Source organism: Rhinolophus ferrumequinum, chromosome 23 (assembly GCF_004115265.2).
Source record: "Rhinolophus ferrumequinum isolate MPI-CBG mRhiFer1 chromosome 23, mRhiFer1_v1.p, whole genome shotgun sequence".
Classification (NCBI taxonomy): Eukaryota; Metazoa; Chordata; class Mammalia; order Chiroptera; family Rhinolophidae; genus Rhinolophus; species Rhinolophus ferrumequinum.
In genome coordinates, this window is record NC_046306.1 from 873,820 (window position 1) to 895,023 (window position 21,204).

Genomic DNA, 21,204 nt, shown 5'->3' on the forward strand with positions numbered 1-21,204 from the left:
GTGTTTACAAAGAGTGAGCATTAGGTGGCTCTTGATAAGTGAACTCGCAGGGAGTTCTTCTTGTAAACCTGACAATATTCACTTTAGCCGTTTCAGTCAGCATCACTTTTCCCGTGAATTGTAATTTTGACACCAGCGGCTAATGGACTTACTTAGCTAATGGCATGCGTTATACTGGTCATTGAAATTGTATTGATCGTTGCAGTTGAGTTGTAGAATTAGGTTGTAATCAAAGCTCTAATATTAGCTTATTTAGCTTAATTCAGGTGTTGCAACTCACAAGTTCAAGACCAGAAGGGCTGTTACCTTCATGATGTGCAGCCAGAGGCAAATAAAAGCACAGCTAAGTGTCCTAGTACGTTCATGCTTTGTTCCCTGTAGGGTAAGAACGCTGGCCACGTGCATAGTGGCCTGCCTGCCTCGCCGCCTCTCCCCCCATGTTGCTTAAGTATTACGTACCGTTTTGAAGTCTGTAATGTCAACTGATGACGGGGGCGAATGTACTCACGAATCAGGGCCTTGGTTTCGTGGTTTATGAGCCGGGGATTAATTGCTTCCTGTCCAACGGCCCGTCGGCCTGGACAGGCACATGGGTGTGTTCACGATCTTTTGCAATAAGCTCTCCAAACACTTGGTTTTATTTTGCCACAGAATTTCTTCCTTCTACCTGTTAAAACATTCCCCACTGCTTCCCTGGATCAAGTTCACCGCTGAAGGATGGAAGCTGAATTTGGAGTCTAAAATTCACACAGTGCTTTGTTTTGCAGGTCTCGAGTCACCTCGTCCAAACATCATCCTGGGGTTAGTAATCTGTCAAAAAATAAAACGGCCTTCAAATGCTGGAGAATTCGACAAGGTAGAGGAGAAGCGGTCCCGACTGCAGACCCAGGAAGAAGTGGATGTTTCGGCCTACCCCAGAGTGCCTCCAGCCTCGCAGCCCGAGAAGAAGCCCCCCAAATATCAGCTCTGCTCTGGGGACTCAGCTGTCGGCACCACGCCCCCGGGGTCGCCCCCGCCCCCGCCCCCTCTTCCAGAGCCTCCTGTTGTGCCGGCTTCGTCATCATCGTCGGTGTTAAAAATACTGTCGTCCCTCAAACCGGGAGCCACGAGCACCGCCAGCACCGCCGAGGCACCCACTGCTTCAGCCACAGTCACAGCGGCCGCTTCCTCTGCTTTGAAAACAGCTTCGCCCCTGGAGCATATCCTGCAGACTCTGTTTGGGAAGAAAAAGTCATTTGACCCTCCTGCCAAGGAGCCTGTGGAATCCGCCCCTGCCGCCCAGCAAGACGTCAAGGCCAAGGCTGAGTGTGGGCTGCCGGCAGCGCCCTTGCTGGATCCAATTGTCCAGCAGTTTGGTCAGCTGTCAAAAGAGAAGGCTCTGGAGGAGGAGGAGGATGACAGGCCATATGATCCTGAGGAAGAGTACGGTCCTGACAGAGCCTTTGACACGCAGCTCAGCGACCTGGGGAAACGGCCAGACGGCGAGAAGGCCCCCGAGAGCGCCGAGCGCGAGGAGGTGGCCTATGACCCAGAGGACGAGACGATCTTAGAAGAAGCCAAAGTGACCGTGGACGACCTGCCCAACAGGATGTGTGCAGATGTCAAAGGCGCTTCCACGGAGAGGCCGGCCGCGTATGCTGCCGACAGCTCCACCCCGTCTTTGGTCGAGCAGCAGAAGATGATAGAAGAACTCAACAAGCAGATCGAGGAGCAGAAGCGACAAGTGCAGGAGCAGGAGGAGGCGCTCCGGCTGCAGAGGGCCGCTGTGGGGGCCTCCATGGCTCACTTCTCTGTGTCTGATGCGCTGATGTCGCCGCCCCCAAAGGCGGCGCTGCCTAAGGCCGAGCTGTTTCCACATGAACAGCCGGCTGCAGGCCGGGCAGTGGCACCCCCCGCCAGTCAGGGGCCAGGCCCAGGCTCCGACCCGAGACAGAGCCAGAGCCAGAGCCGGGACCCTCGGCAGGCGCGGCGACTAGCCGAGAGCAGCGAGAGCGAGGCCTCCAAGGCCAACTGCATGCCCAGCGCCCCGCCCGGAGGGGCCGCTGCCGCTCAGGGGCCTGCGCCAGCCCCGGAAGAAAAGGAGTCGTGGGCTCCCCGCGAGGAGGCTGCGGTGCCGGCCCCGCAGGACAGCCCCGCGGGGGAGCCCTCGGAGAGTCCGGCCCAGCCGCCCCCTGAGAGCGGCCCCCCCACGGCCAGACCTGCTCGGAAGGTGCTGCTGCCCACGCCCCCGGGCGCTGCTTTCCCGTCCACCTTCCCTTTGCAGAACGCCAGCCAGAATTTCAGTTCTGCGGGGAGGGATCTCTTCTCAAGCCCGGGGTTCACATCTCAGGAGAAATCCTTTGGCTCGTCCCAGTATGAGGACCCAAGAAATGCTCTGTTTGCTGAAAAAAGTGACCGTTTAGCAGTTGAAACTGAAGGAGACAGAGCCCCACAGTCCAGACCTGGCGAGGGGGCCGCCCCGTTACCCCCACCTGGACAGAAAGGGGCCCCTCTGCCCCAGTTTCAGGGGCAGCGTGAGCCCACACCACGCACCTTCGGGATGTCGGGGCTTCATGGCCCCAATTTCCCAGGACCCAGGGGCCCAGTCCCTCCATTTCCGGAAGAGAATGTCATCTCCAACAATGACGGGCCGAGGGGGCCTCCACCGGCCAGGTTCGCGGCCCAGAAGGGTCCCATTCCTTCCTTATTCTCAGGGCCACATGGGCCACCTCCCTACGGGGACAGCAGGGGCCCCTCCCCCTCTCACCCTGGGGGGCCGAGAGCAGCAGCACCGCCCCAATTCGAAGAACGCAAGGATCCCCACGGGGAAAAAAGAGAGTTCCAGGACACCGCATACAACGAGATGGCCGGCCCTCCGTCTCAGTTCGAAGGACCAGAACAAGGCCAGTTCATGGGAAACAGGGGCGTGGCACCTTTCCAGTTTGGGGGCCCAAGGAGGCCTCTGCTGTCTCAGTTTAAAGGGCCCCGAGGAGGGCCTCCTCCCGCTCAGTTTGGGGGTCAGAGAGGACCAGCGCCTGGCCATTTCGTGGGCCCAAGGGGGCCGCATCCTAGTCAGTTTGAAGGACCCAGAGGCCAAGCACCAAATTTCATGCCAGGACCCAGGGGAATTCAGCCTCAGCAGTTTGAAGAGCAAAGGGTAAATTCACCGCCAAGATTTGCAAATCAAAGGGCGCCAGCACCCCTGCAGTTTGGTGGACCAAGGGGGTCTTCTGCTCCTTTTCCTGAGAAAAACGAGCAGGCGCCTTCCCGCTTCCACTTTCAGGGCCAGCCCACCCCAGTGATGAAGCCGGTGCCCAGGCCACTGCTGGAGCTGCCCAGCCACCCCCCCCAGCACCGCAAGGACCGCTGGGACGAGGCTGGCCCGCCTTCTGGGGCACCTGGACCAGGCCCCGAGGCCGACACGCAGTGGGCCTCGCCGGACTTCCGAGAGGGCAAAGGCCACGAGTACAGAAACCAGACTTTGGAAGGGCGACAGAGGGAGCGGTTTGAAGCCGGGCCCAAAGAGAAAGCACTGGACGAGCCTGAAGGGCAGCCCGAGGGCCGGCAGGGTCGCGCCTTTGAGGAGAGGAGACGGGACCGGGAGCATGGGAAGCCCTGGGATCGCGAGCGGAGCAGGAACTGGGGCCGCGAGCGGGACTGGGACCGGGGCCGCGAGTGGGACAGACACCGCGAGAAAGACTCCTGCCGAGAGTGGGACAAAAGCAAAGAGCGGAGCACAAACAGGGACAGAGAGCGGGAACGGAGCAGGAACCGGGACCGGAGGCGGGACCGGGAGAGGTCTCGAAGCAGAGACCGGGACCGCGAAAAGGCGCGAGAGCGTGAGCGGGGCCGAGACCGCAAGGACCGCAGCAAAAGCAAGGAGAGCACGCGGGACCCAAAGGCCGAGACCCCACGGGCCGCCGAGCCCACCGCCCAGACCTAGTGGCCGGCCCAGGCCTGTGTTAAAGGCTTGGTGTCAGCCCTGGCTGGCGTGGTCTCAGCTTGGCAACGATCCTTTTTAAAAGACAAGTTCATAAAATGTGTCGAACAAATAGTTTTTCAAATAGCTATGAACTTAGATGCAGAATAGAGTAGAATATTCTGGACTTCAAAAATTACTGTAATTTTGTGTATAATGGTTTCTTACAAAATTTCACATCTTTACAATTCTGATGCTTTTTTAAAAAAAAACCTAAGAACTCTTAATATTTCCATTTAAAATTACTGAAATGGGAAAATGTCTACAAAAGCATATTGCTTTTTTTCAGATTATAAAGTTATCTTTTCCAATAACTTGACTATGGTAAATTTTAAGGGAGTTCAGTGGACCTTTGAGCCATAGCTTTGCTGACATCTCATCTCTATTTCTAGGCTTCCCAAGCTGTTTTTACAGGTTAACAGGCTCTCCCAAAGGTGACGGGGCGTAAGGGGGAGCAGTGTCAGCTGCCTCTGGAATGCTGAGAAACAAAGCTTACCAATGCGTTTTCCTTTCGTCAAAGAAATTGGAATTAGAAATTTCAACTGGGAAACAAAACACATTTCTTAGTTTTGCTCAGTTTTTATATGTCACCTTATACTTTTTTTTTGAAAACATGATTAAAAGCAACATCTGAGTAGAAATTGTTACATTTTGAATAACAACTTATTGAAAAAGGTTTAAATTTTAGCAGCCTAAACAAAGTGAGAAAATAAACCAATTAAGTGTACTTTAAAGGGGGGTGGGTGGGTTTCTTTGGTTTGAATAATCAGGAACATTTTGTTTGTTGAACTTCATCATCTGAGCGGTTCTTCCTGTATCCCAGGCAAAGTGCACTAGCTCTCAACTGTTATGTTTGTGAGGTGATAAATTTTAAAGTTTGTCTTTGAAAATGGAACAATATTTGTATAAAGTCTGAGATGACAAATAGTGATTTTAGTTCAAGAACTACAAACTAGAAAGCGTTCACTGTGAAAGACAGTGTATTGCTTCTTGTCATGTATTTTTTGAGTTCTGAAGTTTGACGAGAAAACCTTGCTAATTTATTTGACTGTACAAATACACTTTGGTAATTTTTTTATATTTTCATAAACTTACTTTTGCAAATGTAAAATTAGAGTTTCATTTGTTCTTTGGAGTCTGTTATTCCCTTGTACGTCACTACAGATTTTTCACTTTCTAGCACAAATGTTTAAATTTGAAAGGATCGAGAACTCAGCAGTTGGGATGATTGGTGTAATAAACCAAGTGTCGTGGGCTAAATTACATTCAAGTGGTGTCAAGTTCCAACATCTAATACGATGTGAAGGTTTTTTTACATGTAAAACAAATTTTTCTAATTTAAATACACAAGTGTAAAAATCAAGTGTGTTTCTTTAGGTTTACTTGATAGAAATTTCTGTAAATTGTATTTTATATTGCAAAGTATTATATCACTGTACATTAAAACATGGAACTTCATAGGTTTTGTTACTTGAAGTAGAATAAACATCTACAGGTTTTCTGTCTTGTGTGTCATCACATCTCTTCCATGTGGGGAAGCTGGGGACCCCTTCACACCCAAGCTTGGGTGAACCCAGCTCATGACCGGCTGATGACTGGATGCATCTACTTTCAGGGACTCCCAGTCCGACCTGGAGGTGGGTGACCCACACCTACCGCTGTTGTCTTCGGGTCTTGTTCTATCAGAGCAGGAAGCCTGAAGCTGGTACAGGAAGAAGAGACAAGTGTGTGGTTAGACGATGACCAGTGATGTGGTCAACGCAGGTCCCCAGGGTCAGCAGGCACGCAGTGGACCAAGCCTCAGCCTGACTCCGGGTTTAAAGGAGCACCGGGCTGGTTGGGAAGCGCCTGGTGAGGCAGCATTGGTGGCTCAGGGTGGTCCCTTGAGTGGAGCAGGGGGCAATGAGCACCCAGCACTGCTGGGAGCAGGAACACCTAGGAGATGTCCCGGGCAGGACACGTAGCCCCTGTTGCCCTGTTGGGTGAAGAGTCAGTACCAACTGCTGCCTGGTTTCCCAGCTGAGTGCACAGCAAACCAGGGCCGAGGCCCTGAGCCCAAGTGCATTTCACAGGGGCCCCGCCATGGGCAGTCCCTGCCTCCTGCAGACCACTGTCCTCGAGCTGAGCATGCCTGACGACCCGCCAAGGCCGACGAGGGCATGCCGCTGCTTTACTCTTGGAGACAGCGCTGCCAAGCCCCCGGTGGCTGAAGTACTGCTAAGCAGTAAAGCGGATTCTGTAGGCTGGATGCTGAGGGTGCTGGTAGCCCCACCCACCAGAACAGATCCCCCAGAACATGACGAATATGCTCCATTGACAAACCCTCAGTCCTGCGTGACTCCTTGGACTGGCTCTCACCTGCCTTCAGCCCAAAGCCTGCCCTTCACATGCTCCACGACACCCGTCACCCTACTTTCCTCCATCCTGTGACCCCACTTCGCCAGCATCAGGCACACATGGTACAAGGCGTGCTGTGCAGGGCTTGGCTCTAGGAACATGACCTCGGTCTGGCCGGCCGAGGACACAGGCCAGGCCCCAGTGGCCGTGTTCCGGTTGGGAATCCCCGGGGCTGGGGCTGCCACGCGGTTGTATGGAACGAGTCCCTGCGCTTCAGCGCTTCAGCCGCCTCGGCAGAGGCAGCTGGGGGGACGCAGGGAGCTGTAGGGAACTCCGGGGCCTCCCACAGAGGGACACCAAAGGGGCGGGGTGCTGCCCCTCTCCCCACCACCCCCAGCATCCAGGAACACAGGGAGGCAGTGTCCCCGCACAGCAGGGGGACTGCGCTCTCCAAGGGGCCTGAGCCCCAGAACACAGCCTGCGGACATGCCTGCCACATTGGCTCCCCCTTCAAAAATCTCTGGTTGTACCTTGTCCGGTCCGCCAGGCCGTGTCACACGGCCGCCCCTCCTGTAAGAGAGCTAATCAGGGTCTTAGTAAAAAAGAGGAGTTATGAAGCCGCAGGGAGGGCCACCACCGTGTATGTCAGGCACTGCGTGTCAGAAAACTGACAGTAACCTGTGCTGGTGAGGACGCGGGGTGACTGGTACGTCCCTCACTGCAGGGAGGAGGGGGAGGGGGCTTGTCGAGTTCAACCCCACAGCCCAGCGATCCCCCAGCAAGACATCTTCCCCAGACCATACATTATTGTGGGATAACATCTCCCAGAGGCCAGAGATTGGTTCTGGGGGCACATCTTGGGTATTGCACGGGGCCACAGCCCCAAAGCACCCCTGTAGGATCGGAACGTCGTGAGGGAGACGGCACTTAAGGAAAATAGTCTAGACTGGCTTCTTAGGGCGCTGTAATTTTTAAAAGATTGAGACACTGCTCTAAACAAATGAAAACTTAGTTTCACACAAGTCTGTAAGCAAATCTTTACAGTGATTTATTCAAAATTGCCCAAACAGGAAACCACCTACAAGCCCTTTGATCAATGAAGATAAACGGTGGCCCCGCCACAAATGGGGTGACGGAAAGGAAGTGAATGCAAGGACAGTGAGTCTCAGACACATGGAGAAAGGGAAAGGCGCCACACCAAAGGCCACCAGCCAAGGATCCTGTCACGTGACATGCCGATAAGGCAAAACTCTCTACCTCCAATCTTGATGATGGGGCGTCCGACCTGAGAAGCTGGCAGAAAAGCAGATGCACACCTGGCCCAGGATTCGAGGGGTGAACCAGCTGAGTCACCAGGGGTGTGAGCCACCTCAACCCTCGGGGCATAACTGGCAGTGTGTCTGTGCTTCTTTGCTGGCCTCCAGATTTCATGCACAAAGGTCCCCTCAACCAGGAACACACAGGATTCCAAGAACAGTGGCCCAGCTGTCACACAGCCACACCACCGCCACCACCGTGGGCCCAGCACCTCCACAGGCCTTGCTTGCAGCATCCTTTAAGCCATAATTTCCAAACAAAGACAGTAGCAGTCATGCTCCCACCCAACATGACACACCGTCCCCAGGACACAGTCCCTCTCTGCCTCCAGCCACGTTTAATCTTCTTCTGAGATTCACACTTCCGCATGCTGCCCTGTCCCGCAAACTCTGGGAATAAGGCCAACCACTCTTGACACAGGAAATAAGAAACGAAAACCAAAGTATGTGGTTAATAAGCAGACAAGCATATTCATACCAAAGTAGAAAGACAGTCATTTTTGCAGTCGATCATCCGGTCACCTCTAGTGTTTACGAAATCCTCCTTCCACTACCCACGCCATGCTCCTCTGGCCGTCAACCAGCCCCTGTGCTGGGCGGGTTCCGTGCCTGGTGGGACACCAAACTCCCTTCCTGCTGGTCTGCGCTATCAGTCGTCCTGCCTGAATCACAGTGTTGTCATCGTTCTCCACTGACTGTAGTTACAGCACGCGGAGCGCCCCGCTTCGCCTCCCCTTCACTGGGCAGTAGCAGCTCGCTTCCCCTCGACAGTTAGGCCCCATCTCCCCAGCCAGTACAGCCTCTGTCTTTGCCCTGAGATTCACTGGTGTGAAGACTGCAAAGTGGCCGAGCGGAGTCTCAGCCACCTGCCCAATCCCCGTGAGTGGTCCCTGAGTCCTCTGGAGGAAGCGCCCCTGCCCTGGGATTGAGCCCTCTGGAACCCAAAGCTGCAGGAACAGGAAGCACAGATTTTGCTGGTGGACCAGCAGACATTATAGTGAGAGGAGCCACCCTCTTTCCCCTTTGATTCCCTGGTTCCTGAATCCTGGCTTTGGAGTGAGAGCCGCATATGTCAGTTGCTGACTCAGCAAATGCGTCCTGGAAGACATGCCAGGCCCTGCATGATGGTGCCATCCAGCTGGAGCTGTAACTGAGCCTACAGCAGGCCATCAAACCCATCCATCAGGACGGCCACGACCCAGAGCACCGACACCACACGCCGGCGGGGACGTGGAGCCACGGGAACCCTCAGTCACTGTGGGGAAAGCAAACGGTGCAGCCGCTTTGGAGGACAGTTTGGCGGTTTCTTACAGAGCTAAACATACTCCTAGGATCCAGCAATCACGCTCCTTGGTATTTACCCAAAGGAGCTGGAAGCTTGTCCGCACGAAACCTGCACACGGACGTTGACAGCAGCTCTATGCACAATCGCCAGAAGTTGGAAGCCACCGGGATGTCCTCCGGTGGGTGATGGATAAACGAACTGTCCATCCAGACAGTGGAATGTTACTCAGCACTAACAAGAAATGAGCCGCCGGGCCATGAAAAGACACGGAGGAACCTTAAACGCACGTGACTAAGCGAGAGAAGCCAATCTGAAAAGGCTGCACCCTGTGTGATTCCAACTACACGACCTTCTGGAAAAGACAAAACCAAGGAGACAGCGAAAGATGAGTGGGTTCCAGGAGAAGGGGGTGTCGGGGGGCGAGGGATGGACAGGGGAGCACAGGGCACTTTCAGGGCAGTGAACTACTGTGTTCCGGACACTTTTCACCTGTCTACTGTTAGGTCGCAGGGAGACGTCGTGACCCCACAGCACACCCTGGCTCCGTGAACTCGTGCTGGAACGCGACTCGGATAAGCACCTCATGTTTGCGCCCGGCCACCCGCCAGGCTCGGGTGGCTTCCCGCGCCGCGGACAGTGGGCCGGGGCGGCCCGGGACCTCCCCACCCCTCCACGCACGCGCAGGCTGGGTCAGGCCGCCACGGGCGGGGGCGGGGCGGGGCGGTGGGCGGTTGAAGGGCGGGGCCCGCGGGGTGGGCGGGAGCGCAGGGGGAGGAGCTGTCGTTGGGGGCGGGGCGGCGCAGGCGCACTGGGTCGGCGGTTTCCGGCGCGCCGCTCGCCGGAGCACGTCAGTCGCCGGCCCGCCCGCCGCCGCGCGACCCCCGCCGTTGGCGCCGGCATGTCGGGCCCCGGGCCGCGGGAGCCGCCGCAGGCGCAGGCGGGCGGGCCGGCGGGCCCCGAGGGCGCGGACGCGGCGCTGGGCGAGGCGGGGCTGAGCTTCACGACCACCGACCTGAGCCTGGTGGAGATGACGGAGATCGAGTACACGCAGCTGCAGCACATCCTGTACTCGCACATGGAGGCGGCGGCGGCCGACGGCGAGCTCGAGACGCGCCTCAACTCGGCCTTCCTGGCGGCGGCGGCGCCGGGCGCGGCGGCGGGGGGCTTCGCGGCGTCCGGGGGCGCGCCGCCCGTGTACCCGGTGCTGTGCCCGCCCGCGCTGGCCGACGGCGGCTTCGCGGGCGCCAGTCCGTGCCTGGGCCACATCGACTTCCAGGAGCTGCGCATGATGCTGCTGAGCGAGGCGGGCGCGCCCCCCGCCAGCGCCGCCGAGAAGACGCCGGGCGCCGACGGTCCTGGCCCGGGCGCACCGAGGCCCAAGGCGTCCGACGGCGCCGGCAAGGAGAACGCGGCGGCCGGGGAGGGCGCGCCGGAGGCGCGGGCCAAGTCGGCCGTGCGCGTCCGCCTGGAGGACCGCTTCAACAGCATCCCCGCCGAGCCCCAGCCCGCGCCGCGCGGCGCCGAGCCCTCCGAGCCAGGCGTGGCGCTCAACAAGTGGGTGCCCACGGAGGGGGGGCGCACGGTGCGGCCCGGCCTCCCTCCCGCCGGGTCGGGGCGGAGGCGGCTCGCGTCGTGAAGCTTCGAGTGTAAGACGCGGCTTCACCGTGTCGGGCATTGCCGGCCCGGGTGGGGAGGGTCCAAGAGCAGGAGCCCGTCCGCTACGGTGCCTCTTCAGCTGTCTGTCCCCACCCTGTGGTTTTCCCCGTTTTACTCATAGTCATCAGATTTCGGAGGTTGGCCCCTCAAAAGAGATTGGTGTCAGGGGTGTTATGGGCAGGGGGGGATAACTGACAGCGGCACCTTCCTCTCTGAGGAAGGATGCAGCTTGTCCACCGTGGCGCTAGCCGACCACTGGTTATAGACGTCGCCCCAACGGGGCGTTCAGCGGGACAGATTTGAGCCCCTCCCTAGAAGATGGGATGTTAACGATTACAGTGCCTTGCTAAATGGTTGCAGTGTTTCGGGAGTGTCGTGAGCGGGACGTGGCTATCCAAGGAGCGGTCTCACACATGTGTCTTCCCACAGTGTCAGACTTCATTAGAATGAAGCCATCGATCCAGTCCTACTCCCTCGGTTTCCCACGGCCATTAACCAGGGCTCCAGCCAGAGCATAGCCTCCAATAGTCGAGGGAGAGCAGTTTCACACAGGAGAGTCACACAGATTTGCAAGCAATAAGGTTAGGCAAGGTGAACAGTCTTAGGAAAGAAGGATGAGAGACTCCGCTGTCCAGCGAGAGTCCCTTTGGCGCTGGGGTGCTTAGCGTCGGGTGTCAGGCTGGGCTGGTGAGCCGGGGAGGCGAGGCTTCAAGCACTCCGTCTGGGACGAGTACAGGTGCGGCTGTCAGCTCCTCCGCCTGAGCCATGAGCCATCGGAGAACTGTGATCTTAACACTCGAGACTGGGTGCGGTGCCCCCATCTGCAGTCCCAGAAAGCCATCAGATGGTCACACTCCAGCCTGTGTCTGGAGTTACCTGGTTAGAGCGTTCACTGGGTACGCCGTGCAGGGGGTGCTGTGGCATGACCGTCACTTTGTGACTGATAGCTGTCGGAATTATTAGTGTCCATTCCGTGTTCATAATGAATGCTCTGTACAAGGAGGCTATCTGCCGCATGTCATTCACGGTTCTGGGTTTGCTTTTGTCTCGGCAGTTTGGTGACTCTTATTCGACATCCATCTGAATTGATGAACGTGCCTCTTCAGCAACAAAACAAATGTACGACCTTAGTGAAGAATAAGACTGCAGCTGCCACCACCGCCCTGCAGTTCACCTACCCGTTGTTTACCACCAACGCCTGTACCAGCGGCTCGGGCACCAGTCTCGCACAGACACAGGTATTGGGGGATGCGCGTGGCCTCGCTCTTTGGTGTTCAATGAATTGAACTTACTAGGTCCCAAGGATTTGTTTTTTCATGGAGCGTAATAACCTTTTAAAATCGAGGTATTTATGTGGTTTGGGAATATTGAAAAGACCTCAGTGCACCTACAGTTCTTCACGTGGCAGAGTAATAGCAGCGACGTCACTTCTTTCCAGTGCATTTTGTTTGTGCAGTAAAGAGGAGAGCAAGATGCATGTTGATAAAATTCCTTTTCTGCCTCATCTTTTCCAGAGTTCTAGTAACTCATGTTCTATCCTCGACGCTGCCAAGCACCAGGATATCGGATTGCCTAGAGCGTTTTCTTTCTGTTATCAGCAAGAAATTGAATCCACTAAGCAGACTTTAGGCAGTAGAAACAGAGCTTTGCCTGAGCAGGTGTGGATTAAAGTGGGAGGTAAGCCACCAAGCGGAAGGGAACAGGTACTTCTGCTCCTGCCTGACCTTTGCCCGTCTGTCATTGTGTCCTTAGGCCCGGGAGTGAGGAGGTGGTTTATAGACCTGAACAGGTCTTGAAAGTGTCTTTATATGTCGGCCCCTTCCACCCTTCCTTCCCCAGTCTTCTCATTTTAAACATTCTTCTGAATTTCAAACGTCTACTTACACTTGGTAGTGGGACATTGAGTTCAGGGGCTGCTTTATAAAATTGTAAATTCCGTAAACAGAAAAATGATGAACTTACATAAATTTCCAGCTATCTTCAACTTACCAAAGCACGTAGTTTTTTTTGTTTATTTATCTTTTTATATTTTGTGAGCAAGGCAGGAGTCTGAAATCTGCTAGAAGCTTTAGGAGACAATCTGCAGACGGGCGAAGGATTGAGTTGGGGGCACGAAGCTGTAATGTGATTCAGAAAGTTTTAGAAATAAAGAAACTGCTGAAGGCAAGCTTTGCTTACCTTGAAAGTTAACTCGCAGTCCCTCCCTCCCTGGAAGCAAAGTATTTTTCAAGTAGTCCAACAAAATAACAGCTCCCGGAGCTTTTCCAGAGCTAATGAGCCACAGGATGGGCGGGGGCTGCTGCTTTCTCCTGTGGCAATAATTCATTTTCTCCTTGTTTTTGTGACATTTTATGCAAAAGCATATGTTAATATTTGTCAGGTATAAAGGTTAATATTAAAATAGTCACTGTACTGAGCACTCAGCTTGAGGAATAAAGTACTACCAATGCTTGTGAACTCCCCTCTGTGTCTCCCTTGAAAAGTTATCACCATTCTGAAATGTGCTGGGTGATTCTTTGGCTCTAGAGAACTTGGCTTTGTGTGGCTTCTTGGGGATGCACGCCACCACACATGCCAGTTAGGTGCCTGCTGTTCTGTATTTGGTGGAAATTTGACTTATTTCTGTAGCATCAACAGAAGCTATGATGTGATTACTCCTTCTGTGGGGAGAATCACTTGGAAAGTGAGGGCATTTTCAGTCCTAAACCACTTAGGTTTTGTCCTCTTCTGAGAATTGCGGTTAAAACATCAGTTGTCGTAGTAGAATATTTTTCAGGGTTTTTTTGCAGTCTGAGTATCAGAAAAATCAAACAACTTTTGGGTCTGTCTGTTCGTAGATGACAGTTAATGCCTGTTGGTTAATGAAAGGGCATGACGGGTGTACTGATTACCTAACCTTCAGTGTTTTAATTGAGTTAGGGATTTGTGTCTAGTTTGTCGTGACACTTGGAGCTGTGCTAACCGCGCTCACGGAATTGCTGTGGTGGACAGCTCTTCCTCTTCCGTGCTCTGTGCTCCTGACCCGCCCGTGTTTGTATCTTGTGTTGAAGATGCCATAAAATATATTCAGCATTAATGGGGATAAGAAGAATAAAAAGTTGAAATACTGCTGTTTTCTTCTTTTGCAAAGAAGAAGCGCTCTGCAAGCAAGCGATAAATAAGAGGAATCGGGGCAGAATGCGTCCATTGGACACGAGTGGAGAGCGAAGAGCCCTGGGAGAGATTCAGAATGTGGGCGAGGGCACCGCCGCCCAGGGCACCTGGCAGCCCTCGGAGTCTGCGCCGGCACACCTCGGGGAGCAGGCTCAGAGTGGGCCCCCTGGGGGCAGGTCTCAGCGCAGGGAGAGGCACAACCGCATGGAGAGAGACAGAAGGTAACGTGCGGCACACTGTCCAGGCCCCTGCAGACGGTGCTCTCGGGCACGCAGGTCTGTTCAGGTGTCAGTGGTGCCGGGCGGGTTGTTGTCTAAAACAGTCGTGGATCGTTTCTGTGTTCAGAGAGAGGAAAAGTGGTAAGCATAAACACTGACTGTGTTTTGCTAGGTGGATCGGGATCCCCGAGCCCCCAGGTTTGCTGGCTCATTAGGAGAACTCGGTCTTTGGTTTATTACAGAGAAAGCACACGGCAAAATCTGAAAGGTGTGTGGGGAGAAGCCAGGGCGACCAGGTGCAGGCCCACACTGGCCTCCTGGAGGTGACGCGGGAGCATCTAACTCCCCGCTCTGAGTTCTGAGCCACAGAAACACTGCTGGCACAGACTCAGTGTCCCAAGAGTTTGTTGGGGCTGATCGTGTGGGCACGCAGCCAGTTCCGGACCCCAGACGGAAAGCTGGTGTTTAACACTATTTGCACAGTTTGGGCCCAGGGAGCCCCTCTTAGCCAATGGTGGGGGAGCCCTCCAGAAATGCACATTCCCAGATGCCAGTCGGGCCAGCCTCTCAGCAGGCCTTCCTGGGAAGAGGATGCACTTGCCGGGCTACGTGCCCTGCACCCCAGGTCACTCGCTTGGTTCTTTTAAGAATGTTGGGGAAGGAGGAGGTTAAAACTGTTAGTTAAGTCGTTTCATCTGTAGATTTTATTGGTGCTACTCTATGTAGAGCTAAAAGGTGTTTGATTTTTCTCTTACAACTGGGTTTTTATATGATTTTCCCTAATGTACAATGAATTAACTTAGTCATTTATTGAGTACTTTGTACCAGTTTCTGTTATAGGCTCAGGAAGTACAACGTGGAGCAAAACAAGTCATTCCACTCTGAAGCCCCAGTGTTGAGCTAAGGCAGTTTATTTCTTGTTAAAGGGATACATTAAAGTTGGTAGCCAGCGGGATACCATTAAATATGTGATCCACACACTTGATCTAACTGAAGGGCCTCCCTGAACGCAGTGGGAGTTTCAGAGGGTGTTGTTTCTACTGACATTTATTTACTGTGTTTCCCTGAAAATAAGACCTAACTGGAAAATAAGCCCCAGCATGATTTTTCCGGAGGACATCCCCTGAACATAAGCCCTAATGAGTCTTTTGGAGCAAAACTTAATCTAATAACACCCAGTCTCATTTTTGGGGAAACACAGTAATAAATATTTACTGAATACCTGCTACGTGAAAACCCTATCCTGTATGTTTACAGTAAAAGTTTCACTTCTTACTCTGCCATTTCCTGGTTTAACAAACTTCTGCAAATTCTTCCCATCTCGCCTCAAGTTTCTGTCTATAAAATAGAGATATTCTCTACCATGTAGACTGGAGTAGAATTAGACGCGCTGATATGGCGCCAGGCCTGGACGGTAGAGAGCATCTGGTAATGCCAGCTATTTCCTAAACCAAGTCCCCAAAGAATTCCGAGTGTTCACTGGGGAAGATGAGGGGCAAGGACCACCTTGTGTAAGGTGTCCAGTGTCAGCTGCACAGGACTTTGCGTGCTACTGGGTGTAGTGTGTGGAAGTTAAAATGGTCAAATCATAAGACTCCAGGTGTGTTTTAAATGATACTGAACAAGACCAGGTTTCCGGATAGCATCAGGCTGGTAGACTGTGATTCCCTTTGAACCAGGGCCCCTGGGAGAATCAAAGCTGGGAATCCTAGCGGTGACTGAGTCCTGGGCACACGGAGGGCAGGTTTATAACTGTTGACTGAAACAAGGACCTGCCCAGAAAAAGCACACACATCGAATTGGGCTTCTGATTTCAGGGTCTTGGATCCATCCTTGCCCTGGACACGTGACCCTGGCCTTGCTCCTGGCCCATGAGAAGAAACTAGGGAACACTCCCCAGGGAGGGTGGCAGGACTGGACACAGAGGTTCTGAGAGGAGGGGGGCCCTTCGCAGGCACTTGGTGGCCAGACCCGAGTTCTGATCCTTCGAGTGGCACGAACTCTTGCTCTGCTCCTGCCTTGCTTCAGCTTCTCCATGTCATTGCTTTGGATTTTGACTGTAGGCGCAGAATCCGCATTTGTTGTGATGAGCTGAACCTTTTAGTCCCGTTCTGCAATGCCGAGACTGATAAGGCGACAACTCTCCAGTGGACCACAGCATTCCTGAAATACATTCAGGAAAGACACGGAGACTCTCTTAAGAAGGTTAGTATTTATCAACTTCTCAGTGTTCTCATATGTCATTTTTTTCCCAAAGATATACCAAATTGTCCTTTGTTTCATGAAATCTGATGTCACTCACTGGTCCAGTATGAACAAAGCTCTCTACTCATTAATGGTGTAATTGACACTTATTAAAAGAGTGTCAAACATAGCCTGGATTTATTCACTAAACTACAGCATAGACATGACTCGAGTACCCAGTGTCATAACAGATTGAGCGCCTGCTGTATGCAGTGGGTTATACTGGGGTTTGAAGGGGTCTCAGAGGATGTGATGTGATTTTTTTTTGCCCTCAGAAAACTTTGTGAAAGAGATGAAGCAAGAATAGCAAAAAATAAAAATAGGCAGATAAATTTCCAGTAGTCTGGGCTTCAGCGTACTCAGAAGGCAGAGAAGAGAGACGCTTGCATGGGCTGGCTGATTGGGGACAACCCGGGGCTTGGGGCCCGAGCACCTCAGTTCCTCTGCAGCCACATGGCTTGGACCCTGTCTGACCTGTGCCCAACGAGTGCTCTTCCTTCCGCAGGGCCGAGAGCTCAGGGTGACAGTCCCGTCCGCCCCTTTGGTGGCGGTTGCGCTGGCTTCTGCGCTCTGGCGGGGGGCCTCAGTCCCAGGTACTGGCCTCAGAACTCGTGCTCATGCCATGAGGCCTCAGTGAGGGAGGCCTGAGCGCTGGACGGTGTTTTTTGTCTCAGCTCTTGTGCGCCTACAGCACGAGTCTGATTAGAGAACTGAGCGGAGGTTGGCCTGATAAATGTGGGACCTTTTTTAAAAGAGCCTCCTGTGTCTCGATCCTGGATGGCTGAGAGAACTTGTCCCCCGTCGGCCGATTCTCGGGCTGTGTGCTTAGAGTTTGTCCTTTTCCCCTGTCTGTGTCACATGACAGTTACATCTTGTGAGTTACATAATCTCATTACTTTCCTTGTATTTGAATTGCATTTTCAAGCAATACTTATGCCAGATTTGTTATAATTGGATCATTTATAGTTATTTATAATATAGTTACTCTTTAACTCTATTTGTTAGAGGTAGACTATTGGGTTATTTTAATAAAATAAAGCTTTTATATTTTTTAAACGATTGAGTGTTTGGCTCCGTGTACCTATTAGTCAATTATTGATGTAATTCATTTAACTACAATGAAGACATTACAAGAACAAAAACACCTTGGTAACTATATATATGTATATGCAAAGATGAAATAGATTAAAAACTTATGGATATTATATTTTATGTATATTATGCTCCCTGGATATTTCTGAAATTTAATTACATTGAATTTGTAGATTGTTTCTATGTCAGATTTTAGGACCCACCAAGAAACAGGCTGAAGTGATACCAACTAGCCATTTGTTTGGGGGAATTATAAAGTAAACAGCTTAAACATGTGTATACTCTGCAGTTTTCCTTAGCAACTTTTCCTCCTCTTACTTGCATGAATATTTTTGTTCTTAAGCTACAGTACACGAGAGTCTGAAGTGCTTTTCCTGTTATTTTAGGACACATTTTATTCCACAAGTCTTTCCTACTCTCACCAGGCTTCTGCTCATTCAGGATGTGGGGGTACTTTGAATAAGCCAGAGACACGGGTGGCCTGCGGGCGGCATCTGGAGAAGGAGACGCTGCTATGCGGTCCCTGCCTGCAGAGCGGCGTCTTAGGGTTTTTCTGGTGTCTTGAGTTGGAAGTTTACGTACTTATTTTCAGTCTTTCTTGTTTTCTGGTCAGTGCATTTAAAGCTGATGGCTGTCTTGGTGCTCCTTTGAAAACATCCCACAGGTTGGGATGTAAAGCTTCATTGTCTCGAAATGTCTTTAATCGCCTTTGTTGCCTCTTCAACATAGGAATTCTGTGGAAGTCGGTTCTTAATTTTCCACAGATGTGGGGGCTTCTTTGTGTCCTTTTAAGGACAGCTTTTTGTCTGTTTCTCACATTTATTTATTGCATTGTGATCAGTGAAGATGGTCTATCTGTATAAAAAAGCAGTTTTTAAAAGTTTATTGAGGCTTCCATTGTGACTTCTTATGTGGTCAATTTTTTAAAGTTCCGTGGACGGGTGGAGTGCTCCCACTACCCCAGACGATTCAGGAGTTAGACCAGTGACAGCAGAGTACTTACACTGACCTTCCTGGACATGAATTAAATATAAACCTGCTACAGCTCAGCAACAAAAAAGCAAACAACCTGATTCAAAACTGGGCAAAGGACTCGAATAGACATTTCTCCAGAGAAGATAGGCGAATGGCCCACAAGCCCATGAAAAGATGCTGATCAGCAGGGAGATGCAGATGAAATCCACAGTGATGCCACCCCACACCCATTAGTTGTGGCTACGAAAACCAGAAAAACAGGTGTTGGGAGGATGCACAGAAATTGGAACCCTTGGGACTGCTGGTGGGGGTGGAAAATGGTGCGGCCACATGGAAAACAGTCTGGGCTCCTCAGAAAGTTCAGCACAGAACTGCCACATGATCCTGCTTTTCCACTTCTGGGTACTTAGCCAGAGAATTGAAAACCAATGGATCCTTGTACCAGAATGTTCCAGCAGTATGATTCACGACAGCCCGAGGTGGAAGCGACCCGTGTGCATTGACAGACGATGGACAAGCAAAACGGACATACAGACAAGGGCACACAGTACGCAGCCTGAGAAACAAGTGGTGTTCCGGCACGCGCTCCAGTACAGACGTCCTGGAGGACACTGCTAAGGGAAAGAGACCCGTCACAAAGGACAAATCCTGTGCGACCCACTCATGTGAGGTCCTTAGAGTCGTCAGACTCGTAGAGACAAAGTAGATGGTAGGTGCCAGGGGCTGGGGAGAGGCATGGGGACTTAGTGTTTAATGTGGACAGAGTGTCAGTTTTACAAGATGAAAAAGCTTCGCAAGTAGAGAGTGGTGATGGCTACGCAGCAGTGAATGTGCCTAATGCCAGTGAATTAACTCACAAACAGTTCACATGGCAAATTTTATGTTAATAAGTATTTTACCATAATAAAAAATATATGAGCCTAGATTTGATTGTATAAGAATGCTATGTTTTACCAAAAAAGCATGGAAATTTAGGTGCACAAAATGGACAGACTGTCACAGTGACCTCCCATGTCCCTGTCACGGCGTCAGGCACACTTCTGTTCCGTCACACCACCCCAGCCCCCACCCTCGCTGAGTTCTTTCAGAGCAGGGTGGACCTGGACCGCTCAGCTCTTCCTTCCCGAATGTGTCCTGAGAAGAAAAGGGCTGTTGAGAAGCCTGACCACAGGCCCAGCGTCACTGCCCGCCACCCATTCCTGTGCCGAGGGGAGCAGAGCCCAGGTCTGGGGAGCCGCAAGGCAGAGACCTGGGTGGGCATGGAGGGGCCAGCCTCTCCAGGTGGCTCCCAGCTGACCCACCTGAGCCAGGACCCAAGCACTGCATTTGGTTAGTAGCTCTTACGTACCGTTGAGTCTGGAATGTGCCCCCTTCCGTTCCTCCTTGCCATTTATTTAATGATGAGTCGGAGGACGTTGTCCGGGAGGGGGGTCCCTCACCCTCTGCATCCTGCATGCCCGTGACCTTCGTCTCCTAGAGGCTGCCGAGAATCGGGTTGTCTACTTCCACTGGCTTCTCCTTCTGGGAGGCCAAGGCTGACCGAGCACTTAGCCGTTAAAATTGAGGCCTTTTAAAACGTGGATGGAGGCGGACCAGCGCGAACAGGGAGCCGCCAGCAGAGCGCCTGGGGTCAGAGCCCAGCCCCTGGGCCACGCCTGCCACAGCACTCACCAGTGTGCGTGGAAAGCAAATGTCCACTGTGGGGCACGTAATGGCTACAGAGTCTGTGGAGTGGTGGAACGTTCTGGAGATGGACAGTGCTGATGGGTGTCCACAGTGACTGCCTAATGTGTCTGAATTTCACACTCACAAATGGGATGTATATTTTACCACAATAAAAGTAACAAATGTAAATATGGCTGCTTTTTAAAATGTAAGACAGCTTTACCATATAATCAGGCATTTGGACAATCTGTTAGAAAAGTGAATAAAAATATGTGCAAATGTAACTATGAAAAAATGTTTGAATCCCTATTTTTATCATATATATATATATATATTATGTATATGTATGTGTGTATATATATATATATCCCCTTAAAAGATGTGACATAAGTATGTGAATGGCCCCTGATTTTGCTATATATTCTGGAAGTAGTTCAGCTCTTAATTTCCACCTTTTGTGTTTTTGAAGACAGCAGTTTTTGTGTCTGAATTCGACATTAATGATCATTTCTCGACTTTAGGAATTTGAGAGTGTATTTTGCGGTAAAACTGGCAGACGTCTAAAGTTGACCAGACCAGACTCCTTGGTGACGTGCCCCACACAGGAGAGTCTACAGAGCAGCCCAGCCATGGAGATGAAGTGACCAGAACTGAATCCTGATTCCTGGGAAGCAGATGGTCATTCCTTCCAGCCCAGAAACATTTCCACAGCCCTGGGGCTCTGCTCTGACAGTCTCACTCTAAAGGGACATGACTCAAGTTGATGGGACTCCATTGGGGACTTTGAAAGCACATTTTGTAAAAACATTTAGAACAAAATACTTATCCATTAATGTCCTCTTAGACCATTGAGGATGAAGACATCTTGACAATTAGTAAGTAATTTTTCAATTATCTGTCTGATTCCATCATGTTTTCTTAACATGATAACTTAAAAAATTAACATCCCTTGTAATTGCTTTAGTCATACAAGGTACATTACTTTGTACTTATTCTATTTACATTTTAAATATGCCCCTTAGCAACTGGAACAAGTTAAATTGTTCTTCACTAGAAGCAGTTTGGAAATTTGTTTCATTCGTTTATCAACTCCCCTTGTAACGACTTCCGGTCGCGTAGTCCTGTATTGCAAAATGCAGTCCTGCTCAAACCTTTTTGCTAGAAATTTGCCAGCGATGTCCTTTCTGGGATGTCCCTACTTTTGTCCATAAATGAAATATTGTCACAGTAGTTGCTTGGTGCCCTCGCTTCCATATTGAGAGTCATTACCTTTTGTGGAATAAACTGTAGTGTTTGGAACAGAGT

The 21,204-nt window shown here is 51.8% G+C and overlaps 2 protein-coding genes across 4 annotated transcripts in view; both read left to right on the forward strand.

Annotated features, from left to right (window-relative positions):
* Positions 1-4,160, forward strand: part of DIDO1 (death inducer-obliterator 1) — a 42,055-nt gene extending 37,895 nt beyond the window's left edge. Inside the window, exon 17 of the mRNA XM_033094547.1 lies at positions 768-4,160. Within this exon, the coding sequence (XP_032950438.1) occupies positions 768-3,922 (3,155 nt within the window). The 3' untranslated portion in view covers positions 3,923-4,160. The remainder of the gene's footprint in view (positions 1-767) is intronic.
* Positions 4,161-9,794: 5,634 nt separating this feature from the next.
* Positions 9,795-21,202, forward strand: TCFL5 (transcription factor like 5). Of its 3 annotated transcripts, XR_004421770.1 has the most exons (7): positions 9,795-10,450; positions 11,607-11,790; positions 12,067-12,229; positions 13,686-13,926; positions 15,987-16,128; positions 18,189-18,943; positions 20,421-21,202. XR_004421770.1 is itself a non-coding variant. In XM_033094297.1 (6 exons), exons 1-6 carry the CDS (start codon positions 9,795-9,797, stop codon positions 20,541-20,543), a joined length of 1,512 nt encoding a protein of 503 aa, XP_032950188.1. In that variant the 3' UTR covers positions 20,544-21,202. The 3 variants fall into 3 exon arrangements, 2 of the variants coding, with proteins under 2 accessions (XP_032950188.1, XP_032950189.1); XM_033094297.1 differs by lacking the exon at positions 18,189-18,943 and having other exon boundaries at positions 13,683-13,926; XM_033094298.1 differs by lacking the exon at positions 18,189-18,943.
* Positions 21,203-21,204: the final 2 nt, after the last annotated feature.

Bases quoted from the DNA above. Each gene is read 5' to 3' on its own strand.
- TCFL5 (XM_033094297.1), top strand. From the start codon at position 9,795: ATGTCGGGCCCCGGGCCGCGGGAGCCGCCGCAGGCGCAGGCGGGCGGG. The intron at 10,451-11,606 runs GTGGGTGCCCAC...TTGTCTCGGCAG, and splicing joins CCAGGCGTGGCGCTCAACAA to TTTGGTGACTCTTATTCGAC. The intron at 13,927-15,986 runs GTAACGTGCGGC...TTTTGACTGTAG, and splicing joins CGCATGGAGAGAGACAGAAG to GCGCAGAATCCGCATTTGTT.